The 12064-nt window shown below is 37.7% G+C and overlaps 1 protein-coding gene across 1 annotated transcript in view; it reads right to left on the reverse strand.

Annotated features, from left to right (window-relative positions):
- Nucleotides 1-1257: 1257 nt before the first annotated feature.
- The window catches only part of SEL1L3 (SEL1L family member 3), a 34152-nt gene continuing 23345 nt past the window's right edge, over nucleotides 1258-12064 (reverse strand). The window contains exons 17-23 of the mRNA XM_082482574.1: nucleotides 9600-9690; nucleotides 9403-9487; nucleotides 7216-7325; nucleotides 5822-5949; nucleotides 4017-4119; nucleotides 3850-3922; nucleotides 1258-2535 (exon numbers count right to left, since the gene is read on the reverse strand). Coding sequence (XP_082338700.1) covers nucleotides 2369-2535; nucleotides 3850-3922; nucleotides 4017-4119; nucleotides 5822-5949; nucleotides 7216-7325; nucleotides 9403-9487; nucleotides 9600-9690 — 757 coding nt within the window. The 3' untranslated portion in view covers nucleotides 1258-2368. The remainder of the gene's footprint in view (nucleotides 2536-3849; nucleotides 3923-4016; nucleotides 4120-5821; nucleotides 5950-7215; nucleotides 7326-9402; nucleotides 9488-9599; nucleotides 9691-12064) is intronic.

The following is a 12064-nucleotide window of genomic DNA, read 5'->3' on the forward strand; positions in this document are numbered from 1 at the left end:
CTGGCAAACCTCCTCAAATTAGTTAATTACTGAAGTTGAGAACGTGGGCTTACTTTTTAGAGAGGAAAATGCAGTCAGGCTGACTGCTAACGCTTAACTCTGACCCATATGTACACAACCTAAACCACTGCTGCTCTGAGAGCCCCATGATTTCAACATACAGGTTGCAAACATGCCACCACTGACAAACTCCCACGGGATTAATGTTTCACTAGAGGCTTTGGTTTTGCTACGTACAACCTAAGTATATAGTAAAATACATCCTGCGCATGTAGCTTACTATAAGGAAGGGTTGTTGTGTGCATGTCCGAATACTTTTTTGTGACCATCTAACTGTATTTGGTACCTGACATCATGCCTACGTTGTGACGATTGTCTACTCATCTTCAAAGGCTACACTTGACTTTATGCAATACTTCTGGCCTTACCATCTGAACCTGCCCCAGTTTTAATGCAAATGCACGCCGTTTTCTTTTATTAAGTGATAAAAGTTGACAGAATTTTTGAAATATCTATGTTTGTGTTTAAGGGATTTGATATAATGAAATTTAGCTGCACAAGTTTTTGCAACTCAAAACGGACTCAGAAATGCTTGTGGTGTTTGCAACGGATACCAAAAGCACACCATGTAACCTCTGTAAGTCAACAACGGTTTAGCATGTAGAAGTGGAGTTCCTTTGTCACTTCAAAATACCTATCTATACATAAAGAGAACAAAATACCTGTCTACAATGCTACTAAGAACAAAAAGTACTCTTTGCACTGTTCTTGCTCACATAAACAAAAAGCTCAGTGATGTGGCACAAAACTCGCTTTCAGATTATGAGGGTGGATGGGGGGAAAAAGCTTCAACATCTGTGTTTTGGGTTTTTTTCCCCTTGCTTACTCAGTGGAACTGCTGCTTCAAAGCATCAACTCTTCTCTGAACACCATTGAATGTTCAGTTTTCTGCAAGTGAAACATCCTGATGGTATGTGTATACGTACAGTTTTTTTTACATATATCATCTCTCTTGAAGGTCGGAGGTTTCTTCCTTTTGATTCATTCTGAATGAACTCCTGTGTCTTGACTGAAAAACAAAACACACTCCCGCAGGTCTGCTCTGTGAGAACACTCTATTCCTCAAAGAAAGCAAGGGTTGATCATCCCATTTGGAGATAAGAAAACAGATATCTAAGTAATGTTCTTGAGAATTTGCAACAGCAAGATATGACTTCACCTGACAGGTGCTTTAAAAAAAGTCCTTCACATACAGGCTGAATTAGAAAAATATTTTTATTTACAAGAGTAAATAATGTAGTGCAAGGAGAGTGGATTTAACCCTCAATAATGCATAGATTGATGCAATTTGTATCTGTGATCTGCCTCATTTTGCAGAGGTGCACGCACACCTGCTTTAAAGGTGAGACCTTTGCTGCAGCCACTTACCAGACAGCTTTAAATCAGACAGAAGGCATTTGCACTCCATACTTGTTATCCGTATATCCCATCTAACATTCTTCAGATAAACTGTCACTTAAATAGGTGTCTTAATTTAAGAGTTACCGTAGAACATGAAATAAATCCTGGCCAATGTTATCTATGGAGGAATCAAACAATAAACTGTTCATTCACTGTGTCACCTGTTCACACTTAAATATTCTTATTTATTCATTGAGGAAGCTACTTTCTCTAATTAGTGGCTCTTGGCAGCGCAGGAAATGTTTTGTTGTTCACACTTGTGAAACTTTGACCAAGGGTTAGCCAGCAGAACTACTACATTACGATCCTACTGCAAATCTTCCTGGTGTTTTTCTTTCAAAACAAAACACTTCTCGCACAAAAGAATTAGGATGGAATATAAAATGCCAAAAAAGTAATTATTATCACTGCAGGTACCAACATCCTGGCTGGTGTGTCATGGACCTTAGAAAGTGCTGGTGGTTGGATTTCACTTTTATCTAATTTCCATGCTTCCAACATGAAAACTCTGGTAACTTCACGGGTAAAATAAGCTCAAATGCAGTAAAGGCAATCTAATGATATATTAGATATGCGAGTAAAACTTCTTCATCAAAACCAGTGGGAGGTTTGCTCATTCTTCAATTAGGCAAAGACTTTGCGTGTTTTCTTTTAGTCCTTCAATGAAATACAGTATGAGCATGTGTTGTGTATAGTGAGATAATCTGCATTATCTGTTTGGAGTGCAAAATAAATTACAGGGATTTTTTTCCTCTATAGTGGAGAAATCAGATCAGTGAATTTCCCTACTTTTGGCTGCTGGACTGCATTATTAATGCCACTAATAGGGTTGGTTACCAGTTCTTAGATTTGTAGTTGTTCATATCCCACCTTCCCAATGGGATGTGAACCTTAAGAAAACTACACTTCAGCTTGTAACAGGAGGATTCTGAGTGGTTGACTCCTGCTGTGCTAAATTGTTTGAAAAAGTAGATTCATCTTGCTGTACGAGTCTGGTGGCATCCTCGTTACTATTCTCTGAGGAAGAAGGTTCATCTGACGATGGTTCTGATCTTGTTCCAGGAGAATTATGGGCTTCAGAAAAACATCAAAAGAAATTATTAAAAAAGACCCTGCTGTGTCTAGGAAGTCTATTCATCAATATTTAAATATTATGTGGACATAAAATCACATATAAAGAATAATACTTAAAGGTTAGGAAATACTGAGAGAAGAATATCTGTAACTATATACTTTGTACATATGTAGTATGATTCCCAAGTTACACAAATGATAGTAAGGAAAGAAAGCAGGGTTTCAGAGCTGTTTCCATAGTGAGCATATTATTTGCAGCTACACGTCTTAAATGCTATCTAGGAATTATAAAATTCAAATAATCTTTTTATATTTAATGGTATTTTTTTTTCTTTAAATATTATTCCCTATAGGTAGTCAATGTGGAAAGTAATTTTTTCTCTATTTTATTATAGAAATATGTCTGAAAACAGTATTTTCTGGCATAAGCTTAATCTGCCTACTGGGGTTAAACCACGACATAAGAAAATGTATTTAGCGGAAGAAAATCTTTTCACAACTGGTAATATTTATTTCACAACTTCCCAATCAAGATCCTGCCTTGTGATTTGAAATGAAACACTTGGTTGAAGCTGGCAATGCTTTTTAAATGATGACTCGTTATTTTTGCAGGTGATGTCAGGGTTGTTTTTTTTTTTCCCCTTTTCCTGTGCAATCTAGTTTTGTCTCTCTTTCAATATGGTAAGAAAATAATGGGAGTATTAAGAGACTGAAGTCTGGCATTTGGTTTTCTGTCCCTCAATATTCTCTGTCCCATCAGAGAAGGCAGGACATCCAGCAAACCTTTCTAGTTTAGGACAGGAGGAGTCTGCAAGTGCTGATTGAATGTATTTACCGATTCTGGTACTGGTCTGAAGAGGCCAAACTGCCTCCTCCTAAGTTACCCCAATGTACTAGCTCTCTGAACCTCAATTTTTCTCCCACCTTGTATCTGAATGGATCCAGTCATGTGAAACAAGGAACACAGTCTCATCGTGTATTGTGGAAACAACATAAGCAATCAAAGTCATGTAATTGCTATAATTGAATGTTGAGAGATGGGAAATAATCTCTTATTTCCAGCCATATCCTCCTGCAGTTAATGTTTTTATTAAGAATCTCCTTTACAAAGGGAAAGTCTCCAGAAACGAACAGGTTTAAACTTGCTTCGCTTCATCCACTCCTTTTCAATGATCAGAAAATGACTTGTGTGTCAAAAGTTGCTGTTCAGAGGTACCTCTACCAACTCTAGAATTCCTGCTTTTATTTTGGAAGTTTTTACTGAAATAAAAAGATCACTCTTCTTTCTTTCATTTTACAGTGACAAATACTTACCAGATAGAGACTGAAAATACTGCACTGCAAATGCAACCAGAATCGATAATAGAAAGGTTCCCATGAAGTAGATCTGTGACAGTAAGTTTAAAAACATAATTAGAGCTGGGTAAAACCAAGGTAGTGCTCCAGATGAACTGTGCATGTACCGAAGGAGCAATACATACCAGAGTAGATTGTAAAGTATTGCTCCAGAACACTCTCATGTGAAAATAAAGCAATGCTAATGAGCATGGACTAATTGATTCTTGGTTACTATTATTCCAGCACCTACAACAAGAAGATTAAAACAACTAATTAGGCCTCATCTACAGTTTTGTGACACGTGTTGCCTGGGAATCTAAAGTGGCTTTGCAGCAAACCTCAGTAACCCAGAAAAAATAAGCATTATCATCACTACGTCACAGATGGTGAAGTAAAAACTCATAGAAATACCAGATTAACTCCATTGAGCATAGAATACCTTACCCTAGGAGTATATTTTTCATTTTCTTATCAGTCAACAACGGGTCTAAGCATCCAGCCTACCCTTGCCAAGCAGTCATAGTACAAGGTTGTACTTAAGATGATTTGTTCTAACTAATGTGAGTCAACAGCAGTAGGACTGGATTTAAGATTAGATGTACAAAATTTAGATGCCTATGCAGGACACTGGTGCCTAAACCACCTTTAGAGACAATGCCATCAGAGCGTGGAAAGTGCTTGAGCTGACCAGTTATGAGGTGTCTGTTGTGGGGTGAGCTGAGCAGCTTTCTCAGTTCCATCAATTAGAACTTCAACTACTAGGGAAGTTTAGACAGCTAAATCACAGGCTCCAATTTTAAGCTACAATTGATTCTTTTCTACCAAGCTGAGGAGGGAGGGGTGAGTGGGGGTAGGGGGTGTGTATATATATAATTTTTATATTGAAAATTATATATAAATTATATAATTTATATATTAAATTCTATATATTTTATATACATTGTAAAAAATTACATGCCCTTCTGGACAAAAGTGTATGATAAAGGGAAAACCCTGCAGCACTGTCAACTCTGCAAAGCAGGTGGATTCAGCCCAAGTGAAGGCAGAATTCAGGCTCAAGCTTACAATCCCAGACAGCCCAGCTGGTCCAGAAGCCCTACTTATCTGACTGGTAATTTCATATGGAGTAGAGATAATTTAGGGTAGAAGTTCAGGCTAACTGCAGCGAAGAACAGTTTCAGCGGATTGTTGGTGAATCAACAAATGAGGTTTTAATATTGGTATTCTCTCCACTTTTGTTTGATCACACAACACTCAGTAGCAAAACAGAAGATATACCACTCATTCTTGGTTCACAGGCTCATGTATTAAGCATTAGCTCTTCCTTCTTTAAATATCTGAAAGGCAATTCCACAAATCCACCCAATATTGTGTAAGCTTCCCATTCCCACTGTGCTTTCCAATACATGGTAAAGGAAACCTAAGTTCTGTACCAGAACTTGAGGTCTCTAGGTGCTCTGTGCATGAACAGTGCTGGCACAGGCAGTAGACCTGTAACATTCTCACTTATCTATTGTGCCGCAACATCTGTCCCAGACTGGAACATCTTTGCAGAATAAATAGGAAGGACTGCTATTATCCCAGTTACATACTTTTACATTCTGTATTAAATGACACCATATTTATCATTAAAATATTGTTTTGGACTGTATACAACTTGTCAGTGCCTAACTTGGGAACTTAAGTACATCAAATTTGTAAAGACCTCCTGGATCATTAAATCCAGTCCCTGCTATTTCAGGTAATCTCATATAATCAGGTCTCTTTAACAGGCATAAACTGAAATATATTTAGGTCATTTAAGCATTTCAAGCATGTTGACCTTAACCTGCCTTGAATCATACAAGTGAACAAAGTTAATAAATTACAGGAGTTGCTGTTCTGCAGAGTAAATGCTACTCACATGGAAAAACAGAAGATGCTGATTAAGGGGGAAAAAAAGACCCACCTGTAATAAAGTTCCTGAAGAAGTGAGGTATTACTAGAATGCAATGCCTGATCAATTTCCAAGTGATCCAGAATGTAGGAAGGTATAGAGTTGCCCTCTTCCATGACTAGGGCCAAATTAAAGAAACCCTAACAATGAAAAAGCACACACGCTTTTTAACTATTACATTTTCATATCTATATTTAAGGTCTACTGTAAGCATCAAGTATCTAAGTAAGAGTAACTGTCTTTTAGAAATTAATTTAATATGACGTGATCTTCACTGAGAGCCTTCTCTCCTAACGATATACCCAGGTAAATATTGAAAATGCAAAAGTATTAGCATTCATTTGTTGTGAAACCATCTGAAAAAAGATCTCAGCTTTCTCATTTTTAGTTGCTCTTTAAACACAGCCACCATATCAAATTGTAATCTTTTACCTACTAGGGAAATACAGACTGAAAGCAGAAATGGATTCCTGTTCTGTTACTGTTTAATGCCCCTCCACCTAGTTCACAGTTCAACAGCAACCTGAATAGTGAAACTGAGAGCAGAAATTTCGTCCAGACAATTTAAGTCCTTAATCTTACAGTTTTGCCTACTTGGACAAGTCTTAGGCATCCCTATGTCTCTTCAGAGCTATGAAGATGAACACACATGAGACGTATTACAGGATTCCCCATCAGTTTGGCTTTCATACTTTAAAGTAACTGTTCACGCATCTCTCCTTTGCTAGTTTAGCAGTAATGTTTTGTCCCAATAACCTCAAAACAGAACCCAACTATGCTACCTCTAATAAATTCACATACAAGATACTGTCTGGGGACATTGTCATAGGGAGAGGGAGAACAGAATTTGCACCCAGGACACTTCAGGAGGGTCTGAAGGCAGTAAACTGTGTTGAAACACCACATGTCTTTGGTACTGGGATATGGCGTATCTTTTAACTATAACACACTTTAAAATGAAATTGTTGGTGGAGTGACAAAATTCACCCTAGAATTCACTCAATATATCAAGGGAAATGGGCCAGTCTTTTTGTTTATATCCTAAAATAGCAGAGGATAGGACTGGAATACAACTCAGCAGTCTACTAATTCTTCCCCTTGCAGTAGCAAAACTACCAAGGTCACAACTGAATCAATTGTGCCGAGGTAAGGTAGCACTGAATTAGGCCATTCACCTTTTGCTTTCAAAACAGCCCGATTCTAGGACTGTCCATCTATGCTAGGTTTACCTTCTTTTATCATGGAACAGCAACTACTGATTCATAAGGTATTTTGAAATAATTGTAACTTATTCTAGCATGTTTCTTCAGTGCAGATGTAGCCAAGCAGAATAACCAGTCTCAGAGAAATCCTCAAATTGTTCTAAACTCTGATGTTTTATAAACACATTACAACTGCAGACCCACCTGTGAATCTCCCTCTAATGCAGCTTGTGCGTACATCCGCATTGACAGCTCAAGGTCTTTAGACTGGTTCTGGTAACCATAGTAGTAGAAATCACCCATCTTCAAATAAGCTGTGGAAGAAACCAGTAGTAGATCATTTAGAGTACTTGTAGAAATAGAATTAACCAACTATTAATGCGATAGAGAACTTAATAGTAATTCTACTTAAAGCACCATATTAAAAAAAAAAAAAGTACACTTTCTCTCTGGTTGTCTCTGTAGCTACTTTCCATCAGCCTGCCCACTGAAAATATTTATCCTGGACGAAATTTCTCATGGTTTCTCTTTAATGAATTTAGTGAACGATGTTACAAAACCTGAGACTGAGATTTCATATCGCATTCTTTCTTCACTTGCTGAATCTGTCTTTGGGCAACCTGTAGCCCTATTATTCAGGTTACCATACTAGCTTGATGAGACCAAAAAACATGCTATCTAAGCGTTTGTTCTGTACCTGTCACTATGGTGGCTGATCCCATCCCAAAAGTTACAGAACTTTGCTTATGATAATTTCATTACTTTCAAACCCAACCCAGGACAATGGTAGGTATAGAATTTTCCTGGTCTAGAAGGAAGCAATATCCAGCAAATATTTTGCAAACATCTTTCTGCAATATTGCACAGTAATGAAATGTGCCAATAGAATGGGCAATAACCCAGACAGGAGCAAGCGTGACATTGCACTAATCTATGCTAAAGAGTTTAAGAACTCTCATGATCGTGTCTACACTTATCTGACCTAAGTTTTCCCCAAATGGTTTGAAACACTTCTACACCTTGCCTTGTGCATCTATGGCAGGACCTAGAAATTCCACCTGTTTTACAGTGAACTATAGCAGAGGTCTTCCAGGAAGCAAGTTGGTCACTGACCCAACAGCAAAGGCAGAAAGACTACTTAGACAGGCTAGTACAGATGCAGAGTGGAAGGCCATGAATGCTGTAGTGAATCATCAAGAAGAGAGTTCCCCTCAACTATACCAACTGTGTCATTCCAGCCCTGGCCTGGAGAGCACTCCTGCCTTGAGGTCAGGTCACCCTGTGTTGCATTTGATACCGCAGCCCTGAAAATCTCTGCTGCCAGGGTTAGACTCTCCGTCCCAGGCCCTACACCGGGGATTTGATCCTCCGCTACTGCAGAGAGGGGTTTGAGGTAAATACTTATGTGAGGAAGTAATAAAATCCTTCCCCTGTTCAACCTAGCAAGTCTTCTCTCCTTTATTTGAATGTAATCGCAGTCTCACCCCGTAAGTCTAACCTTCAGAAGCTTCTCTAATGTAAGATTGTACCAGTAGATCTGCCAAAGGGTCAACAAAACTGCACCTTGCTAAGGCGTCTACAAACTCCTCACGAAAGCTAACAGGGTCTCCCAGCTCCTGTGGCTTCAGGCTGCATCAATGTGGTATTCAGTTTCCATGCTGCTGTGTATTTAAATGAATACCTTGAATTCTTTTTATACTCCACTTTTCCACAGAGCACTTAAAACTTTTTGTGAGACAATCAGATCGATGTTTTCAAATATTGAATAACTCTTTCAAAGGCACCAAAATGACTTACTCACTAAAGTCATAGATGTAGTAAAATTTAAGGCTGAAGGAATAAACTTTTTTTTTTTTTTAACAGAGAATCCTTTAGTTCCCTAAGGTAAGCTGTGCCAATGTTGATAAACTCTGTACCCTAACAGAAAAACTCATAGTAAATTAGATAAGGAATCCTTTAGCCTTCATTAGTTTCTCATGACTCAATTATGATATGGAAGTATATTTGCTTTTGGATTTTCTCTTTGATAAACTGAACAGCATGAGCTCCTAAAGTCTACTACTATTTTTTTTTTCTTAAACCTTGAGTCAATTGCTCAGGCTCCTAAATATCTTGCCCTTTCTCAGGGCTGAACTTTTTTATTTTGTTTTATTCAAATTTTACCCATTTTATGCCATAAAAAGGAAATTGTCAGAAAAGCTGTGCTGAAACACAACACTTAAAATACATTTTTTTCCCTCTGATATTCCTATCAAAACACTAAAAAGGAAATGCATAAGCAGGTATTATTCTTCCCTTAACTTGCTCACTCACATGGAAGTTGTAACAAATGTAGCTTTTGAAATTTAAAAAAGTTAAAACTAAAATTCAGAAAGAATTCTCTACACATACCAAATGACGGTGCATTGACTTGAGAGACAGAGAAATTGTAGTATCTCCAAACACAATCAGTTGCTAGGTATTTCCTTGCTAGGTCCTGGAAAGAAAATAGTTGATCCATTCATATCACAGTTAAGAGACTAAGATCACATTATTATTAACAAGTGTTCCTTTTAGGATAAAGAGGAACTGTGAATACATTTACTTACTGGTCTTTCTTCACAGATGTGTGCTAAATTTGACTGTGACACTTCAATCCCAGTTTCAGCTGCTAAAATGTAATACAGCAGAGCTTCGTGCCTAATGTTACAAAAAAATAAATTAGTAAAAAAATAAGAAAAATAAGATGCATTTTAGTTACAGTTAAAAAAAAAACCACACAATAAATTGATAAAATCACCTAAGAGCAAATTTTTAGTACAAGGTTTAGTACAAGGTTTAGCAAGAGGTTGGTAAACACATGAAACAGCTACATCTACTGGCCATGAGTGGAGTAACAAGCCATACTGGATCTCCAGAACTTGCAGCGCTTTCTCTCTTGCACTGAAGCTAGACCGGCTCCAGGCTGCGTTTACTCTAAGTGCAAGACTGATGATAAACTTGACTTAATATTAAGCCAAATTATCTACTCAAATCTTTCCGGTAAAACATTCTTAAAAGACTCTAACCTCCTCCACTTAAAAAAAAAAAATCTGTAATTAACTTAGCTGTCTATATATTTGTCAAACATTCATCTGAGTACTTCTTTGGTATGCTTTACCCTTTTATTTCTGTGACTTGTTTGTCTTGTCTTTTTAGACTATGGTCTCTTTAGAACAGGAATTATCTCTCATTATATTTGAATGTGTGAATAAAATAACAATCTCAGTCCCTCTATGGACTCTAGGCATCTTACTGAATGTAAAGCGAGTAATAAAAGCTGATTTTGCATTAGCATATAGCAGTATAGCAATTCAGTATCACAGTACAGTGATACAGCACTGGTCATGATTCCAGAGGAGAGCACCTCTTTCTTGTGGTCTACCACTCATCTACTCAATATTATGAAGACTAAGCATTCAGAATTAAGAGGAAGTGTTTAAAATCATGTGTTTGGTTTTAAAATTACAACATTAAAATACACTTGGTGTACTTTTTACCTACTAAAGCTTCCTGTTAAAGGGTCATGCTTCCAGTGGTTTTCTCCACAACACGAAGCTTAAACCATTTTCAGGGTTCAATGGTTTGTTTAACTGAAAGCAAATATGGTTAAATACCCATTTGACTTCAAGAGTAGGTGCTTAAGCAAAGAAACTTTAAATGAAATTGTGAAAGCAGTTGCCCGTACAGAATTAGCAGGTGCAACCTCCTGTTTCCCAACTGCTTCTGCAAGATCGCAAATTCTTCCTTGTACTTGCCCTGAAAAAAAAAATCTGGGACAATAGAGACCTGGCACCACAGAAGGAATTCAGGATACCTAAGCTGGGAAGTTAGTTCTTCTGATCCTTAAGTCTCAAAGGGCAATTCAGAAAAGAAACTACATTTAAGGCCTCTAAATAAGTGTCAGAAAAGAAACTACATTTAAGGCCTCTAAATAAGTCTCTGAAGATCAAACTACCATGACTAAGAGGTGTGTAGAACACGTGGCTGCTAACAGCAACGACTGAGGAACACATATTACTTAGTCTGCTTGGCAGTGTAACAATTTACCCCTGTGCAAGATACATGAAAAAAATCTTTGGAAGCATAGATTTCAACCTGAACATACTCCTAAAACCAGAGATGACTAGGACCAGTTTTTATAAGTAACTACCCATACACTCCCAGTCACTGGCATCTCAAGTAGGACTCCAGCAGACTTTTCCTCCTAGCTGTTGAGACCAGACTTCCCAGGATCTTAATGCTCTACTTGTCACGTGCACAGGACTTTCGAGTGACTGTACGCATAATGAGCTGGGTAGAGTTGCAGGCTCGTACATCAGAACGTGCCACAAAAACATTAACTGAGAGTTTTTCAGTGTTGAAAAGTGAGGTCAAGTCTCAGGAGAAATGCCTGTGACAAACTGCATAAAAAGAAACTTCTAGGAATAGGTTACTCCAAAACAGTCCACTGACAGTTTCTTGTAGATCTCCTAAACCTGAAGCACTAATTAAGTACTAGCAGGGGGAGGTTGCAGGCTTAAACAAGCCATTGTCTTAATCATGTATGACATTCTGAAGCCTGCACATACAGTATCTGATGCTCATGCCTACAGGTCGCTGTAAAAATGGAGCATTAACCTGGAGGCTATTTTGAAACCTCTCAGTTGGCTCATCGGATATTGTAGCCATCTGTTATACTTTACAGAAAAAATATCATTAATCATATACAAAAAAAAGAACAAATCTAATCTAGCAGCCTGAGATTTCATTACATGGAATTATAAAGAAGAGAGAAAACAAAGTATGATTTTTGGAACAGAGGGAATATAAAAAGTGAAAGCTGTTCCTCTGGCTAATCCAGTGCACGTTACATGCTACAGACAGCAATCACACATCACAATCACAGACAGCACAACACTATTTCACTCTACAAACTCCCTCTTTTTCACTTGATTCTATCAGAACTATTGAATTATGCTTTGGGTCAACTCCTCCTTCCCTTTATGTCAATGGGCGTTTTGCTACTGATTTCAGTGGTGCTGCTATTTGTGTT

Source organism: Vanellus vanellus (assembly GCF_965231255.1).
Source record: "Vanellus vanellus genome assembly, chromosome: 4".
NCBI classification, from domain to species: Eukaryota; Metazoa; Chordata; class Aves; order Charadriiformes; family Charadriidae; genus Vanellus; species Vanellus vanellus.